This window comes from Chiroxiphia lanceolata, chromosome 17 (assembly GCF_009829145.1).
Source record: "Chiroxiphia lanceolata isolate bChiLan1 chromosome 17, bChiLan1.pri, whole genome shotgun sequence".
In the NCBI taxonomy this organism is placed as follows: domain Eukaryota; kingdom Metazoa; phylum Chordata; class Aves; order Passeriformes; family Pipridae; genus Chiroxiphia; species Chiroxiphia lanceolata.
This window is the reverse complement of record NC_045653.1, coordinates 11,257,233-11,283,785: the sequence shown is the minus strand read 5'-3', so window position 1 is coordinate 11,283,785 and position 26,553 is coordinate 11,257,233. Positions and strand designations below refer to the sequence as shown.

At 44.4% G+C, this 26,553-nt stretch overlaps 1 protein-coding gene across 1 annotated transcript; it reads left to right on the top strand.

Moving 5' to 3' along the window:
• Positions 1–1,475: 1,475 nt before the first annotated feature.
• On the top strand, positions 1,476–26,553 carry PRPF6 (pre-mRNA processing factor 6). The gene is made up of 21 exons (XM_032705090.1): positions 1,476–1,637; positions 2,516–2,684; positions 4,305–4,423; positions 4,921–4,999; positions 5,639–5,815; positions 6,629–6,784; positions 7,243–7,337; positions 8,065–8,221; positions 8,432–8,594; positions 11,416–11,534; positions 12,202–12,420; positions 13,718–13,840; positions 14,684–14,805; positions 15,936–16,074; positions 17,242–17,361; positions 18,589–18,765; positions 19,556–19,689; positions 20,183–20,274; positions 22,296–22,410; positions 24,414–24,540; positions 25,308–26,553. The coding sequence occupies exons 1-21, from the start codon at positions 1,567–1,569 to the stop codon at positions 25,458–25,460; spliced, it is 2,826 nt and encodes a 941-aa protein (XP_032560981.1). The 5' UTR covers positions 1,476–1,566; the 3' UTR covers positions 25,461–26,553.

Below are 26,553 nucleotides of genomic sequence, written 5' to 3'. Positions count from 1 at the left end.
TGAAATTCCTGCTTCCAGGAAGTTAGACACTTCCCTGCTTTCCCCTTACTTCCATGGGTCAAGGAGGTCCCTGATGGGCTCCCGTTTGTCCTCCATCCTCTGGAAGGATGGGGGGGGGCAATTTGCCCTGAAACCCCCCCCAAATTTCCCCCATCCAGCCCACAGGGAAGACCCTCTGGTGTTCCATGGCACAGGATGTACTGGAGCAGGGATGCAGCTCTGGGTATCGAGAGGAGGGCGGGCTTGCTGGGACAGGCTGTGGGGTCGAGGGGCCCCACACCCCTCCCTGGTGCTGAGGATGTTCCCGTGGGCTCTGCCCTCACTCCGGGGTGCCCAGCCAGGAGAACTGGGATGCCGCAGCCTCCCTCTCCCTCTGCCACCCCAACAGTTTGGCAAAAGGGATGTTTTTTTTTTTCTCTCCAGCAAAACCCAAAAATAGATTGATGGGAAGCGGCTGGGGGCTGGGATGCCATTAGCATGCAAAATGGGGCTATTTATCTTCCCCGCAGCTGGTTTCTGCTCTGAGACCTGGCAGGGACTGGCAGTGGGAGGCAGGGCTGTGCTGGGAGGGAGCTGTGGGACAATTCCCAAACCAGCCCGTTCACACCCCTCTTCCTACCCTTGCCCCTGTGGTCTGTGACCTTGAGCCTCTGCCGAGGGACAAGGAGCTTCTGGCTCTCTGTCATGGGCATAGTTTCAGGGTCACCTGAAGACTTTCCAGGTGGCAGATAATTAATCCTGGCACCAGCTGTGGGTGGGCAGGAGAAACCTACCCAGTGCTCTGGCTGGGGAAACTGTGGCAGGAGCTCCTGGGACAGGCTCAAGTCCCTAGGGAAGATGGATGAGCAGAGGTGGTCAATCCATGCACCCCAAGGGGCTGGACCTGTGCTCCCTGTCCCCTTGGGACACTTTGGTCCTTTGGCACTGCCATCCCTGCTGTCACCATACAGCAAAGATGAGGGTGAGAGACTCCAGGCTGGTGAAGGAATGAGTAGAAAACCTGCTCCTGCTCCAAGACATAATTTTTCTTGGGAATCGTTAGTGGGAGGGATGAAGAGGGAGGGGGGAAGTGAAGCTCACAAGTTCTATGATAGCACAGCTTCAGCATCCCCATCCTCAGCCCCATCATTCCCGTCACCTTCATCACCTTCATACACACCATTCCCATCCACACCATCCTAATGTCCACCTTTCCCATCATCCCCATCCTTATCATCCCCATCTCCACCATCCTCATCATTCCCATCCCCATCCTTATCATTCCTATCCGCATCATTCCCATAATTCCCAATATCCCCATCCTTATCATCCCCATCTCCACCATCCCCATCATTCCCATCCCGCAACATTCCCATATCATTGTCACCATCCTCACCAAGGCTCGGGACCGCCCGGGCGCCAGGGGGCGCACTACTCCTCGGCGGGAGCGGAAGTGCCGCTCTGCCCTCGCTGGCGGCCCCGCCTGCTCCGGCCGCCGCTTCCGCCGCCACCGCCGCCGCCTCCCGGTCGCCTCCGTCGGCCCCGTTCCGCTCCCGCCTCGTCGCCCCCGCCACCGGCACCGGCACCATGAACAAGAAGAAGAAGCCGTTCCTGGGCATGCCCGCGCCCCTGGGCTACGTGCCAGGGCTGGGCCGCGGGTGAGACGCCGCCTGGCCCGGCCTGGGCCTTCCCGACCCCGTCCCCTGACGCCTGTCTGGGTGTCCCCGTCCCTTCCCCACCCGTCCCGTCCCCTCTTTAGCTGGACGGGTTTGTGTTTAAAAGCGAGCCCGGCCCCGGGGATGAGGTCCCGGGTGCTCCAAACGCCGCTGCTGAGAAGGGTTTGTGTCTCTCCCCATTCTGTGCCCGTGGGGCCCTCTGAAACACCATCAAACGGGGGATGTCTGTGCAGGGAGCATTGAGGAGGGTTTCATGGGTGCTGGGGCCGCCTTTGGTGGGGCTGGGGTGTCCTTTGGTGGAGGTGAGTTGTGTTTGTGTCCCCCGATTTGTTTGTGCTCTCACCTGGGGAGGTCCTGCCGGCTGTGCCCGGGAGCTGCTGCCAGGCGAGTGTGGGGTTTCAGAGGAGCCCCAGTGGCCCGATCCCTGCACCCAGACCCTCCTGTAGTGCCTGGCAGCCTGCAGGGCCAGCTGCTCACTGTGTCTAACACAGCTTAGGAGAGAAGCCTCGTCTGGGTGCAGGATGGCAGAGCAGTGAGCCGGGTGGTTGCAGTGTCCTTGTGGATGAAGTTCTCCCTGTAAAAGGTTGCCCAGAGGAGCTGTGCCTGCCCCATCCCTGGAAGTGTCCAAGGCTGGGTTGAACTGGGCTTGGAGCAACCTGGTCTAGTGGAAGGTGTCCCTGCCCATGGCAGGGGGTGAGCTTGGAGGTCCTTTCCAACCCGAAGCACTCCATGATCCTAAGGACATTTTTCCCCCCGGACTTTATGGGCGCGGAGCGATGTTCTCCCTTGCCTGTCCCGGGCGGTGGCTGTGACAGGCTGGGGCTGCAATGAGCTGAGCAGCTGCTGGTTTGTCCCCCCAGAGCCACGGGTTTCACCACCCGCTCCGACATTGGCCCTGCCCGCGATGCCAACGACCCCGTGGATGACCGGCACGCGCCGCCCGGGAAGAGGACGGTGGGGGACCAGATGAAGAAGAACCAGACGGCTGATGACGACGACGAGGACCTGAACGACACCAACTACGACGAGGTGACGAGCTTTGCATCAGCCTGCACGTGGTTTTCCCCAAGTGCAAGAGGAGTCCCCTGAGATCCCTGCCCTTGGCTGAGCCTCCAAGGCCAGAATTTCCTGTAGTTTGCAGCCAGCATTTCCTTTTTTTCTAATGGATTTATTGAGACCTAACAGTGCACACAGTGTTGTGGTGCTTACAGGGTTTTGTTGTGGCCTTGCTCCATGTACTGGGGTCTAATTATCTATACAGATCTAGTATATACTATATATTATATCTATACAGATATAGTGTATAGTTTATAAAATTATATATATTATGTATGATATATATATAAAATATATAATATATATAAATAAACATACATAATATATATAAAATATATAACTTACATATAAATATATACTATATAATATATAACATAATAATATATAATATATATTTTTATATATTTTATATTTATCTTATTAATCTAATCTATACAGATTTTTAATTATCTATACAGATAAAAATTTTCTATATAATTTATACAATTATATATTTAGTATATAAAATATATATGTGTGTTTTATATATTATATATTATATTAATTTTCTGTATAATTTACATTTATTTTATTAATCTAATTATCTATACAGATAAAAATTTTCTATATAATTTATACAATTATATATTTTATATATAAATATATATGATATATATATAAAATATATAATACATATATATAAATAAACATACATAATATATATAAAATATATAACTTACATATAAATATATACTATATAATATATAACATAATAATATATAATATATATTTTTGTATATTTTATATTTATCTTATTAATCTAATCTATACAGATTTTTAATTATCTATACAGATAAAAATTTTCTATATAATTTATACAATTATATATTTTATATATAAAATATATATGTGTGTTTTATATATTATATATTATATTAATTTTCTGTATAATTTACATTTATTTTATTAATCTGATTATCTTTACAGATTTTAATTATCTGTAGAGAGCCCTGAGAATCTTGGGAAAAGGCCCATAAATAAAAATTAGTTTAAGTATTTTAGGTGATGTATTTTTTGAAATCTAAGCTTTTATGCCTTGACAAGGTTGGACTTTGATGATCTTGGAGGTCCTTTTCAACCTAAAGGATTCTGTGAAGTGTATTTGTCCTTATGAGGCCTGTGTAGTCTTCCTGTGTTTAGATCCCCCTTTGCTTAGTTGAATGTTGTGATATTCTTTCTGTTTGCTTTTGCTGGTTTAGAAAGAAAAAGTGGTTAATGGAAGAAAATGGCTCTTCTATCCTGGGATCTCATTTATTGCTTAATAGAAGCAATTTTTGAAGGAGAAGCTGCTTTGAAAGAGTAGCAATTTTGAAAGAGAAGCAATTTTGAAGCAGTTTTGCTTCAAATGGTGTGGGAGAATAAACACTTGGGGTGGTAGAAGAAAGCTGCTTTTATTTAGGGCTGTGTTAGTCTGATGCAGTGTTGTCAGAAATAGCCTGCTCGTGCAGTTCCGGTGCTCGGGGTGACTGGTGGGCAGTAGCAGGAACATAACAGGAGCTTTAAAATGCCTTTTTTTCCTGGTTTCTCTCTCTCTCTCTCTCTCCAAATCCACAGTTCAATGGCTATGCTGGGAGCCTGTTCTCAAGTGGTCCCTATGAAAAAGATGATGAGGAAGCAGATGCTATTTATGCAGCTTTGGATAAGAGGATGGATGAACGCAGGAAAGAGAGAAGGTAGGATAAGCTACAGCACTGGGATGGGGTGTTTTCTGGTTAATTAAGGCTATCTTGCAGCAGCTGCTTTGAGAGTGGATGTGGTTGAGTTACTTCACTGTAGTTAATTAAGTCTCTGTAGTTCATTAAGATGGTGTGGGGAGATGCTGACTGACTGGTTTTGACATGTCAGGAGCTGCACAGTGCACTGGACATTGTTAAAAGAGTCATGTGATGCCTTGTAAACAGTGGGTGTTACTTGTAAAACTCACTACCTGGTCTACAGGTAAGAGGAGATTAAAGACTGATGTTCCCTTGGTTGGAGATGTCTGTTTTTACACTTTAATATTGTCTGATTTGATAAGGCATCTGTCATAATGTTGATAATCACAGCTTGGAAAAAATGCCCTTTTTATACCTTAACTCTGATCAAACACAATTTTCTGTATTAGCAGCACTTTGATTAAAGACTTGCCAAGTGTTACTTTGAGCATAACCTCAGTTCTCCTTTTCCTAAGGGAACAACGAGAAAAAGAGGAAATAGAGAAATACCGTATGGAACGACCCAAAATTCAGCAGCAGTTCTCAGACTTGAAAGTAAGGACAAAAAATGTCTGAAATGTGACTTTTTGTGAGATATGAGAGGTGGCTCTATGTTCCTTTGTGTGTACGTGTGTTTCTTTGCTCAGATCTTGTGTGTTGGCAAACAAGTACTTTGTTATTCTCCAGACTAGAATTAATTTGTGTTGGAATTCGTCCTGTTCTTGTGGATACACAAGGTAGTGAAATTCCTACAAATTTTGATACTAGGCTTTTGTTTTATGCTTTATTGAAGATGTTACACTTCTGTTTTTGGGGGACTAATAACTTCTTGGCATTGGAGGAGTCACTGAGCAGGATCTCCTGCCTCTAAATCTTCTTTTAAATAAAATGTATTGTTTAAGCTGCTGTCTGATGATTAGTAATAAACCATTCAATGCTGCAGGCATTAGGATTAATCTGAATGCTTGTAGCACTGAATTTAATAACAAAATTGATTTGGAATCTCAGTCTGGACTAAAACCAAATTCTAATTAAAGGCATCTAATTCTTTTGTACATTGGATTAGAAAAAAATCTGACCTTTAAGTCTTTAATTGATCTTGAGTTATTTCAAGAATATAAATCTATTAAGGAGTTAGAGCAGTTAAAAAGAAATTTCTACAGCAAATACTGACGACAACTCCTGTTTGAACAGCGGAAATTAGCAGAGGTTACAGAAGAGGAGTGGCTGAGTATTCCAGAGGTTGGAGACGCCAGGAACAAGCGTCAGAGGAATCCCCGTTATGAGAAGCTGACTCCTGTCCCTGACAGCTTCTTTGCAAAGCATTTGCAGTCAGGGGAGAACCACACTACTGTGGACCCACGTCAGACAGTGAGTACACAGCAGACCTGGGGCAGCCATGGTCAAATTTTAAGTTAGAGATGAGGGTTAAATGGAGAGTTGGGAAAAAAAGCTACTTGACCAAAAAACTTGGTTTGTGAGTCTGTCAAAGGAATTCTGGATGTTAAACTCCTGTGCTTGCTGGAGCCTTTCAGTGCATACTCATTGCCAGAGAAAATGTGACGATAGGCAGGGAGAGCCTGGTTTTTGGGCTAAAAATGAAATGTTTGAAAGAAAGTGTTCATTTTCTTTTCCTCTGGCTGTAGGATGGTGATAGGGAGTTTTGGTGAGTGTAACCAGCGTCTGTTTCTGTTACATCAACATCTTGCAAAAATGGAACAGAAAATAAAGTTTGGTTTCACCTAATGGTTTGCTCACCCCTGGAGCAATTGTGTCAAAAATTATTTGCTATGCAAAAGAATTGAATTACGTGACAATTAAGTAATTTAGCTTGTTGCTCCTGTGGTCATAGTTACAGGAGCAGCTGACTGGCCCTGAACTGGTTCCCTGGTGTCCATGGGATATTCTTGTTTAAATGTGCCAGGTTTAGATGCCTGTGCTTGAATTTTTCAGTTTCTTGTTGCTTATTTCACTGACTTGACTGAACCTGAGTAATTGCCTACAGATTTGCAAATCCTATATGAGAAATGTTTTGTGATCCAGGGAAGCCATTTCAGAAGTACTTGTGTGGGTTTGGCATCTCTGTCCTGCAGCTGCTGGGGAAGAGCAGATCAGTCAATAGCCTGAATTATTTTTGAAATCTCAAAGATGTTTTAGGAATGAATTTCTCCCTCTTGTTTTTAGCAATTTGGAGGATTGAATACTCCATATCCAGGGGGTCTGAATACTCCATACCCAGGAGGAATGACACCAGGCTTAATGACACCTGGGACAGGTGAACTGGATATGAGGAAGATTGGCCAAGCCAGAAACACCTTGATGGATATGAGACTAAGCCAGGTAAGGATGTGGGAAGGTAGGATCTGGTATAGCTGGGATGGATGTTGTGCTGCTATTTAAGCCCTGGTTTTAGAAGACCCAAGAACAGCTGACCTGTGAAATAATTTTGTATGTCTTCTCCCCAAATCTCATGCCTTCAACACAAATAGAATTTCTTTAGAAATAACAGTTTGTCCCTGGAATTCTTGGTCATTATGGGAGAACAGACTGCCTGGTTATACCAGAGGTGGACTTAAGGCAAAGAGCACAGGTGGTGTTACCAAGGAAGCATCTCCTCCATCCTGTATAGGGATGCAGGACAAGCTGCTGAAAAGTATTACTCTTAAATTGCTGACTCTTGTTCTTTTTCATTGATTTTCCCATCTAAATGTGGTTTATACTAAAAAGAAGGGCTTTCCAGTGTTTAGTATGTGGGGCTGTGAGTGGTCATTTCAGTAGCTCCGACTTGACTTTCCCAGGTGTCGGACTCTGTGAGTGGCCAGACTGTAGTGGATCCAAAAGGATATTTGACAGACTTGAATTCGATGATTCCCACACACGGAGGAGATATCAAGTAAGTTTAAGAAGGATTAACAGATTTATCCTCTTAGTAGTGGCAGTGATCCTGCATATAAATGGGAATCTATCTGAGCGGGTGCTTTCAGCTGGCATTTAATTTGTAAGAGATGCCAGGTGAGTTTTTGAGGATGAATTCTTTTAACATGAGATCTGGTATAGTCTTTAAGCTGAGGTGTTTAGCATCTGACCTGGATGCATCAATTGTGGGGATGGTTTCCATTCTATCCCTATTTCCATGCCAGAGTAATGGCAGTGTGTGGCTGCCTGCCAGCCAGGAAATAACCTGGTTAATTGTACCTGTGTGCTGCTAATTTAGGCTTGATTGACAACCTCTGAAAACCTCTTTAACCTGAAGTTTGACACGTGTTTCATAAAGAATTGCCATTTAAGTCAAAGTGATATGTGCAAACGCTGATCCTAATTCTTGACTTACATCAACACTTGGGCTCATGAGCTTCCAACTGCAAGTGCCCAGCTGTAATTCCCAAAAATCTTATTTAAGTACTTAACTGGTTGTCACTGATCTCTCTGTGTTAATGTGTGTCTGTAAGCTTGTTTTGGTAGAATGTAGTTTGTGTCACCAGTGTGGAAACATTTGAGGTCACAGTTACTGTGCGTGTGAGCGTGGCTGTGAAGAACTGGCTGGAAAGCACTTAGTGGTTCAGGAGAATTGTTTGATGGTGTGCTGAAGATTTTCCTGCCTGTCTTTCCTCCTCCTTTAGTGATATCAAGAAAGCCCGTTTGCTCCTGAAATCTGTCCGAGAGACCAATCCTCATCACCCACCAGCCTGGATAGCATCAGCCCGGCTGGAGGAGGTCACTGGCAAACTCCAGGTGGCTCGAAACCTCATCATGAAAGGAACAGAGATGTGCCCCAAGGTCAGAATCGCTTTGCTTCCCTGCTGTTCCTGGCAGGATAGTAGGAAAAGGTTGTGGTTAATGAGCAGCAGAACCTCTGTTAAGCTTGATTCAGGCCGTGTCTGACACAGCTTCGCTGTCTGCAGTGTTACAAAGCACCTATTTAGCCAGAAGCTCTGATTTTATATTCTTGTTCTGATGTAAAGGAAGATTGGTTGTTTTTCCTGACAGAGTGAAGATGTTTGGTTAGAAGCTGCTCGACTTCAGCCTGGGGATACAGCCAAGGCTGTTGTGGCCCAGGCTGTCCGCCACCTTCCACAGTCTGTCCGGATCTATATCAGAGCAGCAGAGCTGGAGACAGATATCCGTGCCAAGAAACGTGTCCTTAGGAAAGGTGAGAGCTCCTGCGGGGTCAGGGAATGAAGCCTGAGCACTGCACTGTTTGTATTGCACTGTAAGTTGTTCAAGATGTGTCCATAAGTTTAAGTGCTTTTCTTGCTTCCTTGGGGGAAATACAGTTGCTAATGTGTGCCTTAATGGTGGAACTTCCTGCTATTGAGTTAGAGGATTGTAAAACATCCTTCAGCAGAAAGCTGTTGTTACTGAACAGTTCCAAAATGACATTTCACACACCAAAACCAATTCCAGCTTGATCAAAGTTAGAGAAGTAGATGAAAGCAATTAAAAAATGATGCTCTAGGGGGAAAAAGGGTATTTTAGCTGTCACCTTGTGATACTTTTTGGAAAAGATATGGACTGTGAGTTCCAACTTGCTTGTAGCCTGTTAGAGACCACAGTGGTTCCTGCTGGACGAGCTTTAGAGGCCTTGGGGTTCCTGTATTGCTGAGCCTGGTGGTCTGGGGGCTTTGTTCTGTGTTCCTGAGAAACAGCCTTTCTCTGTGGTGCTTACCTGAAACCTTACGTCTTCTCTTGCATTGCATTTGGAGGTTTTCTTCTTTCATGGAATTCTTTAACAGCAGTTTATGTTTTCCTGAACCCACATCTTCCTCATGGGTTTATAGTATGAGTTCTTTGATTACTTGAAATAGCCTGTATCAGTAGGGATTAGATCCTTTATGACTATTGAATTGTATCAATTGCATCTCCTGACTTTAATCTAGACAGGGAAAAGGATCTGGATTTAATGCATTCACTAAATCATTGTGAAGCAGTCTACAGTTTTGAATGGCTTGGTTTCAAGGGAATCAGTTGCCTCCTACCTCTTAGTATTGCATGTAAAACTGGACACCACTGGTGAAATGAAATCTTACTACATGTGGACTAAAGGTACTTCAAGATTCCTGTGTTTGAAGTTGCAAGAGTTCAGATATTGACTGTTCAGTATCTTCTTGAATTTCCATTGGCTCAGCAGTGCAACGTGCTGTGAAGTGCCACTCCTCTGACACTGTGTGTCCTTCTCAGGAACAATCATAGCTGCTGAACAGAAAAACACTTTTACAGGAGCAGAAATAGACCTGTGAGTCCAGCTGAGGTATGAGAGAATCTTGTGTGAGAGCAGTGACTTGCCCACTAAGTACTGAACTTTGCTTCAGACATGGTATTTGCAAGGAGAAAAACATCTTGCTTCAGTTTTTGGAGCCACCTACTTAATCTCTGCTAAAAACTGTTAGTGGAATGGAACAGGATTTATCATTCTCTTCCCAGTTTCTGCTTGTTAACAGCTTCACAGTGCTCTTCTGCTGCCTAGGGAACATCAGTAATATGGTGCTTGGAGCTGTTTGTATATCCAGCCTTAAATAAGTGGCAGTATAACCCATTATTTCTTCTAAAATAAAAAAACCTGACTGCCAGATAATGTCACTGAAGTGTGACCTTTCATAACACGTTTCTCCTTTCTACTGGCTGTGTGCATTCCTGCCATCCAGCAGAACCTCTGGAGTTTTTAAAACCTCAGTCTGACTGGGGAGCCTGCAAGCTGAGTGGTTCAAATGCATCCTGAGGTCTAAAAATCGAATGCTGTATTTATGAAAACATGTTCTGTCCTGCAGAGTGATGCTTTCAGCTCTTGGAAGCTGACATTATTCACTTAACTTCTTCGGGAAAATCTCCTGCTGCTGCAGACTCTGAGACAAATGGTTAATGCCCGAATCCTCGGTGCACACTGCTTGTAAATCTGTTTGTGCAGAGCTGGGATGTGCTCTGAGCTGAGGCTCAGCAGTGTGCCTCTGCCTTTGCAGCAATGCTTCAAGGAACAGCCTTGCCTAGGAGCCCAGCTAGTTTCAAAGTAGATTTAGATGCCTTTTCCCACCCGTTTTTGTGTCCCTGTGATTGTGCTTTATTGAAGGAGGATGTGCTCAGCCCTCTGTTGCTATGGCACGCTTGTGTACAGTCACCATGGAAGCAGGGAAACTAATGCTGCAATGCAGCTGATACCAGTGGTCTAGGGTGCAAACTGTAGTGACAAAAGGCTAAAAAACCATTTGGTTTCTCAATCTCTCTTTAAGATATGAGGGTGGAAAGGGATGGACTGAGTGAAGTTGTTATTTAATGTCTCAGACAGCACATGCAGGACAGGCTGCAAAGAATGCAGTTCTACCAGCAGTAGCTAACTCTTGGACAAGATTAAGGAAGCCTCAAAGAATCCTAATTAGATGAAGTCCATATTGGATTACTGGAAGCACACTTTGTACTCATGGCTTAGGGTGTTAGTGTCAGCAATACCTCTAAGTTTTTATGCATCCTTGTTTTATTTTTGCAGCAGGAACCTGAGCTGGGGTCCATTAAGCTGCCAGGAGATGCCTACAGAAAACCTAAATTGTCAGGGGACGATTTCAACATCTAAGAAATGAGACTGTGGTGTTACTTAGTGTTGAAGGTGCTCCTTTTTTATAGAGGCAGAGCCAGCATGTTAAGCTGCCTGATTTTGAAGATCCTCATGTGCTCATTTGCTGGAGCTGGAGGCTTTGTTCAGCCAGGTGTTTTACTGAGGAGGATGCAATTACAGCTTATGCAGCGAAAAAGCCCTTGGCTTTCCAAAACCTGTTTCCAATTAAAATGATTAAGTGTTTTATTTTCTGTTTTTTAAATTCTCATTGTGGAAGCAAGAGCCAATATAAGCAAAGTTCCTTCCCTTCTCTCTTTCAGGAAATTTCATCTGAAATAGGACAAATCCTTTAGTATATCATCTTTAAAAAACACAGCTCTCTTTGATAAACTACTTTATCGTGACTGACATAGTTGTTTTGCCTCTCTAGCCCTTGAGCACGTTCCAAATTCGGTGCGTTTGTGGAAAGCAGCCGTGGAGCTGGAGGAGCCTGAGGATGCCAGGATCATGCTGAGCCGGGCTGTGGAGTGCTGTCCAACCAGTGTTGAAGTGAGTTTAAAAAAAGTGAAATAAAGAAGCCCCTACACACCACTTGGGGCTGGCAGTAGAGCTTTGCAAACAAAAGGCGGGGTGAGCTGCAGTGTTTCTCCACACAAGGTTTTCTACCACACGCTTCACGCCGCAGCGGGAAGGATGTGATGAGTAGTGGTCTGTGCTTTTTTTCTCCAGAGTTAATTGTCTGGTGGTCATTACATGGCTCATTTTCCTGTGTAATTGTTAGGTTAGTCAAGACAGTGCACAGCTGTGCCTGCTGTAGGCACTGAGCCACGTTCACATTCGTGTGTGGTGCCTCGACAGTTGCGAAAACACGCGAACACGTAGCCTGGGGAATCTAAAAGTTGCTCGTTTCTGAAATGCTGAACCAGGGTGTTAAATTCAGCTGTTTGAGAGGTGATGTGAACAGAATATAGGAGGGCAGCAGCCCAGCAGTTGGAGATGACATCTAGAGGTGATCAGGACTGAGCTTTAAGAGCAGCAGTAGCCTGTTTCTACTGTCCTCCATTGGTATTCCGCAGCCTGCTTGTAGTGCTTGAGGACCGTTGCCAACCAGTAGCAAACAGCGTGAAGCTGCTTATCTCTGTGGGCTGACGCTGCCATACGGCAGCCTTGTCATCTCCTTGTTCTCATCTCAAGTACATCTTTTGTTGCTCTGCAGCTGTGGCTTGCGTTGGCAAGACTGGAGACATATGAGAATGCTCGTAAAGTCCTTAACAAAGCCCGGGAGAATATTCCGACGGATCGTCACATCTGGATTACTGCTGCCAAACTGGAGGAAGCCAATGGAAACACCCAGATGGTGGAGAAAATCATTGACAGAGCCATCACATCTCTTAGGGCTAATGGTGTGGAAATCAACAGAGAGCAGTGGATACAGGTATGTGCTTGGTCTTGAAGGCCCATGGGAACCCTTCAGGTTCTGTTTTGAAGGCTGCTGATGGTGGGTGTTGTGGGGCAGAGTAGTTTTGCACCTGGCTTATCAGTGGAGTTCCCTGTGAAGATACAAGAGATGAGACTAGGAAGCTGTGTAGGGTCAAGGCCATAAGTGATACCCTGGAGTTAACACCATATGTGTTTTGTTGAAAAATGTCTGGTTTACTTCTGTCTTGGAAGATAAGCAGCTTCAAGTTGAAGCAGATGCTGCCTTAAGTAGGACAGAGGCTTAAAGCCTCCAGTAAAGGATTTAGGTATCTTTTGCATATGTCTCTTTTGGCTTAAAAGGTATTTCTTTGCCCCAGAAGTCTTTGTCAGATAGTGTTGTGAGAAGTCAATACAAATGCTGCATTTGCAGCATGTAGGAAATACTCTCTTAGTCCTGTACTGAACCTCTTTTCTACTGAGTATGTCCTTGAGCTTAGGTCTTTAAAGCAGTTTCCTTCTAAGATCCCTTACAGTGGGTCAAGGCAACAAAATCTTCTTGGCACACTGCTTAAGAGCATTGATAATAATATTACTAGAAGAATTCTAACTTTCTTTACAGCAGTAAAATAAAGGTTAATTTCGACTTCTCTGAAAAAAAAACCACCAAGACATCATTGTCTTCTCGAGTTCCTTCTCAGTACTAGAACTGTTCCATTTCTGTTATCTGATCAGAGGTCTTTCTAACAAGTTTAAGCAAGACATGCTTGGCTTTCTGAAAGCTTTGTGTGTCAGGAAACTCCACTTTCTCATACATGCTCTGTTGAGAGCCTTTGCACCTTTGATTTAACACTGGTTGAGGGGGTATTCATTTAAATTCACTTACTGCTTAGCCCATATTGAAGCTTAACAGTTATCTCAAAGCTGCAAGAAGGTCAGTAGTTTTGATGTTAAAATACTTCCTTGTGAAATTTTTGCACTCTTTTATTGGCCAGGTCCCTGCTTGGCTCAGCGCAGGGTTGTGGAGCTGTAAGAAGAGACTTTTGGGGCTGGAAAGGTCACACATTGTCACACTTATTCCTTTTCAGTGGATGCAGTTGATGTGTTCTGTTTCTTAACCAACTTCTGAATGACTCTATGTACAGCTCCAGCACCTTTTCATGGGTGCAGGCTCCTACTTAGTGTCCAGATGTGTTTGAGTAATAAGATTTTTGTGCTATGGCCCCGACCCACAATGTCTCCATGTTTGTGCCTGAGGAGTTGCCACTGCAGAATTTAAGTTCTTGTGCTGAGCAGGGTTTTACTCTTGTTTCTAGGATGCTGAGGAATGTGATAAAGCTGGGAGTGTGGCCACGTGCCAGGCGATCATGCGAGCTGTGATCGGGATTGGGATTGAGGAAGAAGATCGGAAACATACCTGGATGGAAGACGCAGACAGTGTATGTCCAGCTGTGCTGCTGGTTTTTGTTGCTTTTGTCTGTTTTGTTGTGGGTTTTTTGTTTTTTAATTAGGGGAAATTGAACTGGACCCTGGGAAATGGCTTTTTCAGTGAAAGTGGATGTGATTCCCACACCACCTGCCTGCCTTTGGCCACTTTGTGCCTCGGGAAATTATTGGATTATAGAGCTTTATTCAGATTTGAATTTTTACTAACCAAAACGTTGACATTCAGATAGATTGTTCACTGTTTTTGGTGTGGATTTCTTTTGTGGGTGTCTGACATCAACAGAGATTGAGGTCTGAGTAAAGGAGCTGGGAGTTGAGTTTGAGACCTAAACATTGTAGCTCAAGAGTTAATGTAAGACTGGGAGTGGGTAAAACTTTTACCAGGCTTTCTTTGCTTTAGGGGAATAGTTTGAACATGTGCTAAAAACTAAATCATATTTCAGCATGAGAAATGTCCAACTTCACTGGCCTTGAATTGAGCTCCGAGCAGTAGGGGGCACATTCTGTGGTGCTTAGGGTTTTGCCTCTGAAATAACAAAATGAAGTGCAAACATGAGAGCCTTTCCAATGCCTTACTAATGTTTCAAGCTGGCCTGTGTGTGTCAGTCCCACTGAAAGGCCAGGGATACTTGTGCTCTGTAGAGGGATGCTTGGAAATTCCTTCCCTGCTTCCTTTTACAAAGCTGATAGTGAGTGTTCTGTTCTCTATAATGCCCCAATTCATGGATTACACCGAGTTAGTGAGTTCTGTGCTGAATTATGCATGTGTAATTCCTTCTTGCTCTCGATTCCACTGCACCCCTAAGCTGACTTAGTTCTGATCTGTTTTCCTTTAGTGTGTTGCTCATAATGCCCTGGAGTGTGCCCGAGCAATTTATGCTTATGCCTTGCAAGTTTTCCCGAGCAAGAAGAGTGTGTGGCTGCGAGCAGCTTACTTTGAGAAGAACCATGGAACCAGGTACATGTGCTGCATAATCCCTGCGTGGAGGGGTTCATCCTTGTGACAGGGTGAGAGGCTGGGGAGGAAGGGAGGTGACAAGATGATCCCTGAAGTACTGTCTTGCACGAATTAGTGCAGCTAGTGGAAACTTGCTGATGTTGTTTGCAGGTCTGACCTTCTTTGTTATTGTTGTGCTCAGAACATCATTAGCTTTTATGAAGTCATAAAATGGTTTTTTGGCAATAGGGATTACTTGGTAAAAATAGCTCTGAATAGGCAAGGTAGGAACAGTCATCTTTGAGAAGGCTTTTCTAGAAAAGTATGGGGATACAAATCACCTAAAATGTGTTTTATTTAATTTTCATAGATAAACTGCTTCATTGCTGAAGTTGTCCAAGCATCTCTGGCATTTTCTGATTAAACATACTGTGAATGTGTATCACATCCTGAATTAAGATTGATGTTACACTGTCACAGCTCAGGCTCTTTTCAAAGTTTATTCATAAAGCTTTACATGTCAGAAGCTTTCTGCCCAAAGTTTAGAAGAAAGCAAACAATCTCTGCAGTAGGCCACTTATACATGTGGAATCATCCTTATTAAAGCCAACAAGGCTGTAGTGTGGAAGTGACTGCAGATGCTGAATTCTGCCTCATTCAAACCTTTTTTCAATTGGGAACAAACACACCTTTGCTTTTGATGTTGTTCTCCCATGTTTCCCAGTGGTGGCTGGCTTTTAAGCCCTATGTTCTACCTGTAAAGTATATTTTCCAGAGGAGAAAAAAATAAATTCGGTAAGATCGGGCCAGCTTCATCTAATAACTCTGAAAAACTGCCTGTCTCAGTTTCTGCTAAGGTTTGTTAAACAGAATGGCTCTTTCCAAGAGAAAGGAGCAGTTTGTGTGAGGGCTCTTTCTGCAGACTCTGTCAGGCAAAGGTGTCTGAACAATGAGCCGTTTGTGGAGTGCTGATTTCAGAACCCTTGTGAAAAAAGACCCCACCCTTTCCTTGTTATGAAACAACTTATCAAAGTTTACAACGTTGGACTTTGCAACAGTATTTATAACATTGAGTGATAGTGAAATTGGTGTGCAAGATCTCGCCTTTGGCAGTACCTGGAGGGATTGTAACTTGCTCTTTCTTGTCTCAGGGAATCCTTGGAGGCTCTTTTACAGAGAGCTGTTGCTCACTGTCCCAAAGCAGAAGTGCTGTGGCTCATGGGAGCCAAATCCAAGTGGCTGGCAGGAGATGTGCCAGCAGCCAGAAGCATTTTGGCCCTGGCTTTCCAGGTGGGTCTGTTAGATGTGTCAGATGGTGTTAAGTGTGACAGGTAAAGAATACAGAGGAGGCTTTTTCTGTCAACACCTGATTCCTGCTGCCTTTCAAAATGGTGGAGACTTCCGCTGTTCTTTGTTTATGTGACAAAATGTTCTCCTGTAAAATAGCAGCAAGCTGGAAGACTGTGTTCCCACCCTATTAGTAGTACCACAACAGGTTCTGAGTTGGAACAGGTTGCCCAGAGAAGTTGTGGCTGCCCCATTCCTGGAGGTCTTCAAGGCCAGGTTGGATGGGAGCTTTGAGCAGTCTGACCTAGTGAGTGGCATCCCTGCCCATGGCAGAGGGGTTGGCATGAGATGATCTTCAAGGTCTCTTTCAACCCACACCATTTTACCATTATATGAGTTTGCAAACCGCCAGTTTTACTACCATGGCTCCCACCAACCCCACTCATGGATCAGAATCCCCTTGTCTTGGGTCACCTCAGGGAAAGGGTTGGGGTCTACCCTAATTAATGAGGTCACTGTATTACTTTTGGTTTAGACCAAACCCACTAATCCAATGCAGAATGAAGGGAATTGTCTGCTCAATGCTGTAAGAAAGATAGGCAGAGCAGTTCTGCCCATGGGAATTAGGCTTAGAATCTTAAGTGATAGCAAAAAAAAGTGACAGGTCTTGAGATGGAAGGTAAAAGGTATTTAGTTCCTGAATTTGTTCTTGGTGCTCTTTGTTACCATCCTGAAAAGTTCTTGACATGGATGCCACTGAAATGACTTTTATTGGAGGAGCTTTCACAGACCTCAGTGGGGAATTCAAGCTGCATTTTTTTTTGCTTGGGGTAATAAAATGAGGGTCTCATTGTGGCAGACCCTGTGATGTTTTCAGTATTTAAACTGGAAGTTCAGAAGATCAAGCATTAATTCTTTTCAACAATTGAGAAGCATCCAGCTTCCAAACTGGCATACATCTTTGTGTTGCCCATCTGTTTTGGAGAATTTCTATAAACTTCAAAGGTCAAAGAAGACTGGGAGGAGCTTGAACTGAAAAAAAAAAAATTAAAAAAAATCCTACTGTGGATTGACAAAGCTCTGATTTCAATTTTAATCTGGATCAAACGAAGGATTAAATCTGCTGTTGATTCACTGTGTGCATTTGTCTGTCATTTTGTGCTCTTGCAGGCCAACCCCAACAGCGAGGAGATCTGGCTCGCTGCCGTGAAGCTTGAGTCGGAGAACAATGAGTATGAAAGAGCGAGGAGGCTGCTGGCAAAAGCTCGCAGCAGTGCCCCCACAGCAAGGGTAAGGACATGGGGAGGGTGGAGAGGCTCAGGCCACTTGGCCACGGGGGATTTGGGACGGAAGGAGGAGTTCCTTCAGTTCTGTGGCCTTAGGGATTGACCATGTGGCTCCCTGCCACTGCCTTTTGGGCCGTGTGGCCGCTTCGCTGAGCACTTCTCCAGCGGATTGCAACACACGGTCGTGGCATGATGGGAAAAAAAGGCTAGGATAAAATGAAGGGTTTCAATTTGTTTTTTACACAAATGGCAAAAGTCAGGAAATTCCCAGTTTACAGCTGTTTGTATAATGATTGTGTTGCATAAAAGCACTCTTGGGAAAAAAGAGAGAGAAAATACTTTCACAGAAGACTCACTTATGCTTGTACTAAAGTCAGCTCTGGGGTGGTTTGGTGTTTAAACCTACACTCTTGTGTTTATCTCCAGTTACCTCTGGTATGATAAACTTTGTCGATTTTCAGCTCTCCATACAAAAGCATTTTAACTTGTCCAAGTAAAAGAAAAATTAGTTTGATCTTTGTCCTCTGTTTCCCTCGGTTGGTGCTTCATCCTAGATATTTTAAACTGCCCTCTTTCTCTCTTGTCAGCCAGGGAGCTTCTGCAGCTGGGGCAGAAGCTCTGGTCTCAGACTTGATGCCTCTCTTGCAAGGTCGTGGTGGGGGCAGTTTGGGAATGGGAAGGACAGGGATCAAAGAGTAGTGAGAGAGCCTTGAGTCTATAATGCATTTCTCACAGCTGTGACTTCCCTGCACAGCCAAAAGGAAGGCTTTGGGCGTCAGAAAAATAGATGTACCAGTTTGTAATGAGCAGGACAACAGCTACAGCCTGAAGCCATAAGTAGGAATATGTGGTTTTGGTAGCTTGGATCTGAGATCAGACTGTGCTGATAAATCAGGCTCGAATTTGTTAATTGGTTGTGCTCTTTGTACAAATATTATTCTTTCTACCCAAACCATTTTATGATTCTGTGATGTTGCAAATGCCAGCTCTATGCAAATGTGAGATACAGGTTGATCATACTGTTTCAACTCCTTTAATTTTTGCATTTACCTTTCTCTTTGTTATCTGTTCCCACTATTATTTAACCCTGATATTTTTCTTTTTATTTTACTTCAAACTGTAGCTAATCAGTAACATTCTAATGAACGTATGAAAGTGGGAACCCACTGCTTTGACAGACTAATGGTTTTTCAGTGGCTGCTGGTGTTAAACAGCTCTGGTTTGCTCCCAGGTCTTCATGAAGTCTGTGAAGTTGGAATGGGTGCTTGGGAACATTGCTGCAGCCCAGGAGCTGTGTGAGGAAGCCCTGAAGCACTATGAGGACTTCCCCAAACTGTGGATGATGAAAGGACAAATTGAGGAACAAAAAGAGCTGGTAGAGAAAGCACGGGAGGCTTATAATCAAGGGGTAAGATGGATGTTACTGCAGATTTGCTTTGTGCTTCTGGTGTGGAGACATGTCTGTCTTTGAATCCAAATGGAGAGCTAAAAAGATGATTTCTGTTCTTTCTATCATTGGTTAAAACTGTAAAAAAAAAAATAAAATTAGGACCTGGAAATAAGAAGCAAGAATTTCTCTTATCTATTATCCATGTGCAAAATTCACTTTCTTGCTTGAGTTTGCTGTATACCTGAGTCCTCTCAGGTAGGAAAAAAGGGAAAAAAGGGATTGCACAGTAATTCTCTCAGACCTATAAAGACTAAAAGCAGAACTCCTAAAAGAAAATCCTCCTCACCTGCTCTTAGATACACACAGTGAAAGGAGGTGACCTACAGAGCACTCCTGTCTCTTTTAAATGGTAATTGGTGTCCTTGGATATGAATGCTCAAAGTCAGACAACCATCAAAGTAATTTGGACACAGGTTTCTGCCAGAGTCGGTATTTTAATTACTTCCTGCGCACTCTGCTGTGGTTTGGGGATGTGTGAGAGCCCTCTCTCTCCAGAAGCACAGATTTAAGGGAGGTGTGTTCTTTCTCTTGGTGCTGGGATAGCTCAGTCAGGCTTAATGTTGACCCAGTTGTTTTCGATACAGGATAAACCTGACTTCTGTGCTGTAAGACTAATTGGAGAAATTTGAGTGACAACTTTGTCTCTCTTCTAAACTCTCCAGGAGGATGTAGGGAGGGAATTTCTTTGCTATAAGGGTGATAATATTCTTTTCAAATCTACCTATTACCATACTTTTTTTTTAAATAGTTGAAGAAATGCCCCCATTCCATACCCCTGTGGCTTCTGCTGTCCAGGCTGGAGGAGAAAGTTGGGCAGTTGACTAGAGCAAGAGCCATCTTGGAAAAGTCTCGCCTGAAGAATCCGAAAAATCCAGATCTCTGGTGAGTTGTGTGGAGATTAACTGAATTTGGGCTAAAAATTTAATGCATTCTCCAGGCCAGCTATTTCACATCTGCTCAGCCATTTGAATCTGGAACTTATGACCATGCCCATCCTGGAGTTTCTTCCGGACTAACAACTTCCCTGAGCAGACCTTTCACCAAGCAGAAATGCTTTGGTGATCCTGGCTATTGTGTAGCTACTCTGAGGATTTGAGGGTTAGTTTTTGCCTTTACTGATAGTTGTAGTGCACAAAGCTTGCAAACCCAGGGCTATTTCTTTTCTGTTACAGTCCCGTTTTCAGATTGTTTTTGATCTGAGCCATTATAGAATAAAAGTCACGTTTATTTTTAGATGGGAGAGGAATGGGAAGATGTCAGTCACCTCCACTTATTCGGAATATGGGCAGATGTTTGCAGTTTCCAGTGACTCACAGTTTGTTTCTCCCTGGTGAATATGTTGTCATAAATATCATCAGAGTCTCTTCCCTCCCAGGTTGGAGTCTGTGCGATTGGAGTACCGAGCTGGGCTGAAGAACATTGCAAACACTCTGATGGCCAAGGCATTGCAAGAGTGCCCCAATTCGGGTGAGCTGGATCTCATTTCTACCTTAAACATGGTTGTTTTGCCCAGTTGATAGAGACACATCTTTTCCTGAGGTGTACTTTCTGGCCAGGTCTCAAAATATGGTGTTTCAGAGAGGTGTCAGCCACCCTTCTACAAAGGAAATGTTGAGGGGTTTTGTGAGTAATCACACTTGCTTTGTACTGTCTCACACCAGAGAGGTCACAGGTTGTGTTGTTCCATTTTTTCTGCAGTATCCAGTGTATTATTACATCTGTGGTCCACAGTTTGTCCCCAGGTCTCCTGTGAAAGCATCTTTGGATACGGGCTAGTTTTTCTCTGAAGCTGGTAGAAGTCTGCCAAGGTTTAAAATTAAAGAAAGACACTTGAGTGTTTGTAGTTAGGAAGTTCAGTGGAAAAGGAATGGTGTTTTCCCTGTCTCCTGGGAGTACAGCTGGCCTTAGGAGATTCCCAGTTGCCAGTTTGCCCGTGCTGGTTGCACCACTCTGAGTTTAATAACTTGTAGTGGCAGCAAATTTCAGTTGTAGTCATAATCAGGGGATCATGTACCATAAACATTCAGTCTTGGGTTTTGATTATTTTAGCTCATGTAAGAAAAGGCTAATAGGTCATATAATGTAAGTCAGTTGGTTCTAACCAACAGTGGAAACATTTGCCTTTTGGGATGGGAGGAGAAAGTACCGAATGTTTCCCTGTTTTGGGGGAGAATTGCAGGAGGACTTAATTATTTAAACATGTTGACACCTTTGGGGAGATGTCACATAACTACAAATTGTAGTAACTTACTGCAGGGCAAGCTGGCTTAGCTTGCCTTCAGGCTGGGTTTTGAAAGGTGTTTAATTGGTGGCTGCCTAATCCCAGTGAAATAACAGGGAATTAAGTGACTTTTATGACATGATAAACTCATTGCAAGCTGCTCTCCATGCGAGTGGGTCACCAAAGCACCACCCAAACCCTGCTTTGTTTTGTGAATGACCTAATGCTTAATGAGTGTTTGCCACCGCAGGCTCTTTTACAGATCTTGCCTGTTGCTATGGAAATGGGCAGCAGGATCTCAGTTTTTTGTTTAAAAAAATTGCTTCCAACTTTATCTTAAACCTCAACAAGAGAATTGAAGCCTGCAGGAGTTGGCTCGTTGGCCACCTGCAGACATGTAAACCAGGGGTTTGTGTCCGTTGATTGCTGAATTGATTCCTCATGGCTTATGGCTGATGTGAGCAGGCTGTACAAAGAGTAAAATTGAAATGTAGTGGTGTTTGTGATCCTATATGTAAAGAGCAAGAAGAGGAGAGTTCTCCTCCAGTCTGTCACTGCGGTCATCAAAGCTCACGTGTGTTCCCGTGGTGCCGTTTATGGGAAGCGAGAGCACTTTGAAAGAGTCCTGGCAGACACCAGCTCTCAGGCTTTGCTTTGAAGTGCTCAGGTGTGGCTGGCTGACATGAGAAACTGCAGATTTCATGCTCCCCTGAGCATATTTCCTTCCTTGCTTTTGGGAGTGACAGGAGCTAGGGATTAAACCCACCTTTCCTGGACATACTCTGTCCTTCATCAGTGTGTGCAGAGCCAGCATCAGTAAGACTGTGGTGCTGTCCAGCATCCTTGAAACTGCTCCCAAACTGTACTTTGCACCTTTTGGGACTTCTGCCACTTCAGTTTCCTATTCAGACAGATGGATACCTTTCCCTTTGGAAACACAGGTTTGCCCTTCCTCTTCCAAAGTTTGTAGCGTCTCACACTTTTCACTCAGTGAAAAGCCTGAGCTCTGGTTTAGGCAGCGCTGGAGCTGCAAGAATTATGGCACTGAGACCTTCAGAGCTGAAGATCCAGCATTGTGCACGCAGGAGCTAAAAATTCAGAGTACTGACTGAAGGGTCTTTGTGGAAAGAGGGATCTGGGATGAGGTTGGGGGTGGATAACCATCGGGGTGGGGGCCATAGTGCTGCTTGTGTTAGAGAGCACTGATGGCAGAGTGAGGAGGGTTAATCTCTAACACTAAACAATCTTTCTACTTGACTTGATTAAGGAATCCTGTGGTCAGAGGCGATTTTCCTTGAAGCGCGACCGCAACGAAAGACCAAGAGTGTGGATGCTCTCAAGAAGTGTGAACATGACCCACATGTCCTGTTGGCTGTGGCCAAGTGAGTTCCTGTGCTTGATGCAGTAAAAATATCCATGTCTGTGTGTGCCTGCATCCAGGATGAATCACTGCACTCCAGCACAGCCATGTGATCCTGGCTGCAGCAGCTCTAATAAGTCCCAAAGCAAGGAGCAGCTCTCGAGCTGTCTCCTAGTAACTGTGCAAATCTCTCCCTTGATTCCAAGCGGGGGATGTCAGCCCTGCCCTCGGGCTCTTCTGGTGGGTCTGGGACTGGCACAGACAATAATACACTCACACAGAGCCCTTTGCCAGTGCAAGGTATTGGCACCCTGCAGACTGCTTTCTTTCTGTCCCTTGAAAGGGATTTCATTGTGCTGTCAGGTGAACTAGGCTTAATTAAGTGGTTTAGGATGTGATTGAAGTATTTATGAAAATAAGGACATTTTTTTTTTGCTGGTTATTTTTCAAGTTTTATGTGACTGTGTATTTTTCATCTTTTCTCTCTATCCTAGATTCTGTCAGGTGGTTTTTTTTTTTTAGTTCTGAGTTAGATTCTGTGCTACTCCTGAATTTCTGCCTTATCAGTGTTCTTCAGTTGTGGCCCTTCCCAGAATTCAAACCACCAGCCATTCTGTAGTTTGCTTCTCTGAAATGGGAAAATGATCTACTAGGATTTGTCTTCTTGTCTAGATTGAGTTGTGAGGCTTCCAGTGATGAAAACCCACTATCAGAATTGACTCTTGCCATATCCTTCCTGCTCTGATGTGTGAACAGCTCTACAGCAGCCGTGACGGGAACAAACTTAACTTTTCTCTCTTTGTGAAAAACGGAAGAGGTTAAAGCAGGAGGCATTTTGCTCAAAGTTGCCCAATTCTTTCACAACTCTATTTTATAAGCCAAAGAAAACTGTAGGATACACTCCAGTGACTGCAACACTGGGTTCTGCCAGATCCTGACAGCTGACTTGTTCAGCTTTAGCAGCAAGTGAGAAAAATGTTAACTTTTGCTTTATGGAAACTGCTCCCAGGCCCCTTCTGGTACAACCTCAGGCAGTTTAACAGCTAATCCCAACATAAACAACTTCCACCTCCCATCACGACTTGCCTGTAGGTACAGAGTGTCACACATCTGTGAAAAACTTTTGGTAAATATATTGCTGAAAATGGCCACTGCTTGCAGGTGTTAAGCCTCTGCTATCGTTGTTCGTGCTCTTTTAAATGACAGTTTATTTAACACGGAACAATCAAGAGTATTATAGGGCTTAAAAACAATCACATAAGCTGTATAATTTTATGACTGGCTAAGCTCTTTATGAGGGCTGGCTGATTTGATAAAGACCTTATAGCTCAAATGAACTCTTTAATGCAAAGGAGTGAAACCAAGAGACTCAGCTGGTTCCAATACTGGGGAGAAATTTCAGTGTTCACCCAGTGCCTGGATGAAATGGCAGCAGTGGGGCAGGTGCCAGGCTGGGGTTTGAGTACAGAAGCTCTGTGCTTGTCTTTCCTTGGAAAGTGGGGCTGGCAAGGCAGGTCTGCTCCACTGGAGCAGGCTGTGTGGGTGTGTGTGTGTGACCACACAGCAGGCAATTACCAGCTTTCAGAAGTTACTTAATTGTTAGATGCTAAAACTGACTTGAAATGCTAAGAAATTGGAGGAGTGGGAATAGATGTAGGCATGTGATGCTGTCCTTTTCCACACCAAATCTGGAACAGCAGAATTAAAGCCATTGACTTAGGAAAGGTTGAGCTCAGTAATGCTTCCCCTCTCAGGAGAGTCTGTCTCTGCCTGGGGCTAAGTTATCCTCTAAGTTATTCTGCCTCACTGCTGGGCAGTGAAGAGGAAGTGCTGGTTGTTCTTTTCAGTCCTCTCATCACTTCTCAGTGGCAGGATGGCCTGCAGATACCTAAAAATCTGCTGTTTCCTTGTGGAGAGAGCAAAAAATTGGAATACTCGTAGAGCCTTTAGGTTGGCGTGCTTGTGGGTTGGCATCTTCCTCTAAAGTGAGGCTATTTGTCAACTCCCTTTTGCTTTTCCCAACAGGCTTTTCTGGAGCGAGCGTAAAATAACCAAGGCCAGAGAATGGTTCCACCGGACAGTGAAGATCGACTCGGACCTGGGGGATGCCTGGGCGTTCTTTTACAAATTTGAGCTCCAGCACGGCACAGAGGTGAGTGTGTGCCTGGGAACAGGGAAGGCAGCAGCAATCCTTGGCTGATGTGGGTTGCCCAGCCCTGGTGTTGCTGTGGTGCTGGGCTGAGCATGCTGCTGCTGCCTGCGTGGTCACAGGTGAGGCCGCCTGTCGTGCCTGGTCATGAATGAACATGAACAGGCCTGTGTGGTGGCTTTTAAAAGGTGCTGTCAGTAGCTGAGCTGTCTTTCAGGCTGCTTTGCTCTCCGCAGTCGTGCTGGCTCGTGCAAAAATCTCTGAAATCAATCTTCCTCCTGTAAAACACAACCTTGCTCAGAGGAGACTGTGCTGGAGTTGTGATGCTGGGTTTGTGTAACTGGTGCTGTTTCTCCCAAGTGTCAAGTGCAGGTTGCATGTGAGCACAGCCAGAGGAACAGCCTGTTCTGATCTCTTACGGCAGTTTTTACTGCCTGATATTCCTGAAATGATGGGGGTGTTTATCTTCTGACTTCAGAGAGACCTCTCACTTGACAGAGCTCCTGCAGGCAGTAACGCACAGGAAGTTTCTGCTGCAGTTCCTCTGCTGTAGCCAAAACTTGCTTGGCTGTAACTTGGCCAGTTTGTTCAGCCAGGCAGGAGAGTTACTTCTTCTGAATTTTGACTGGGGCTTCCATATTGCCTTTGAAAATAACAGGCCCCAAACCCCACCATAAGCTTTGGAAGAGTATTTGAATCAGGAGGGCTGTTAAATTTCTGGTTCCATGCTAGAATAAACCAGGACAAACCATCGTTTCTCTTCCCTGTAGGAACAACAAGAAGAGGTGAGGAAGCGCTGTGAGAACGCCGAACCTCGCCACGGAGAGCTCTGGTGTGATGTCTCCAAGGACATAGAGAATTGGCAGAAAAAGATCGGAGAGATTCTTGTGCTTGTGGCAGCCAAGCTTAAAAATACCTTCTAGAGTGTGCTGGCTCCAACTGCCTCAGTGGACTCTGTAGGACTTCCCTGCTTGTGGTGCGTTGGTCCTCACAGCAGCACGGATTTTGGAGAACAGGAGATGGGTGATGATACGAAGGAGTTTCTCCCAGAAGGAACAGCTCCTTCCTTCTTTCCTCAGCATGACCATCAGCTTCTGCAGCACATCAGAGCATTGTTGGTGGTGTCATGTAGGAGACACAAGCAGTCTTGTGAGCCTCTGTTGGCGATTCCGTGTTGATTTCCAATTTCTCTCCTGCAAACACAAGCTTTAATTAGCGCTTGTTTGGATTCTGGTACGTGGCAGTCCCTCTGCTCTCGGCCCTGGCATGTGTTCCCTGTCCCCCTTTAGTGTTTGGCCCATCTGAGGCTGGTTCCTTGTCAGCAGATCTGGATTGTTGCTGTTGGAATACACTGAGTGTTGTTGAAGGAGATGAGTGGAGTTTGGGGACCAGCCCAGCAGCACCAGGAAAGGTCTGGGCTGGTTCCTCTTCTTTAGCTCGGTATCCTCTGCTGACAAGCTGCCACACAGCTCTGAGATGTTCCTCCAAACTGAGCAGCTGGAGCATTTTGTCATATTCAAAAGCATATTTTTAGACAACTTTTCCTCAATTTTTAAATGTAAATGATAAACCTTATTCTTTTAGGTGTCTGAGTTCATTAAGCACAGTTTTAAAGTAACAAGGCAAAATCCAGCGATCCTTGAAAGCCCTTTGAAGGAAGAACCTTTCTTTAGAGTCGTTGGGAGACTGCGAGCTGTTACACAGCCGGGGGGTGAGGGGTGGCTCTCTTCAAGTGCAGATGGAAAAAAGTGAACTCATTAGAGGGAAAGCTTTGTGTTTGGGACCCTTTATACACTGTCTTCAATTTTCTACACTTGTGACCTGTACTATTTCTACCCCAAACCCCTGACTTTCTTGTGATCATAGAATGAGAAGCTGTACTGTCTTACATGTGAGGATATAGCAGCAGTATCCGGGTCTGTGGATGTGTGTTATCCCATGTATTTAGTTGGAGGAGAAACTCCCTTATTACATGTTGGAAAATATGTATAAAATACAGCTTGTTTTTTTTGTTTC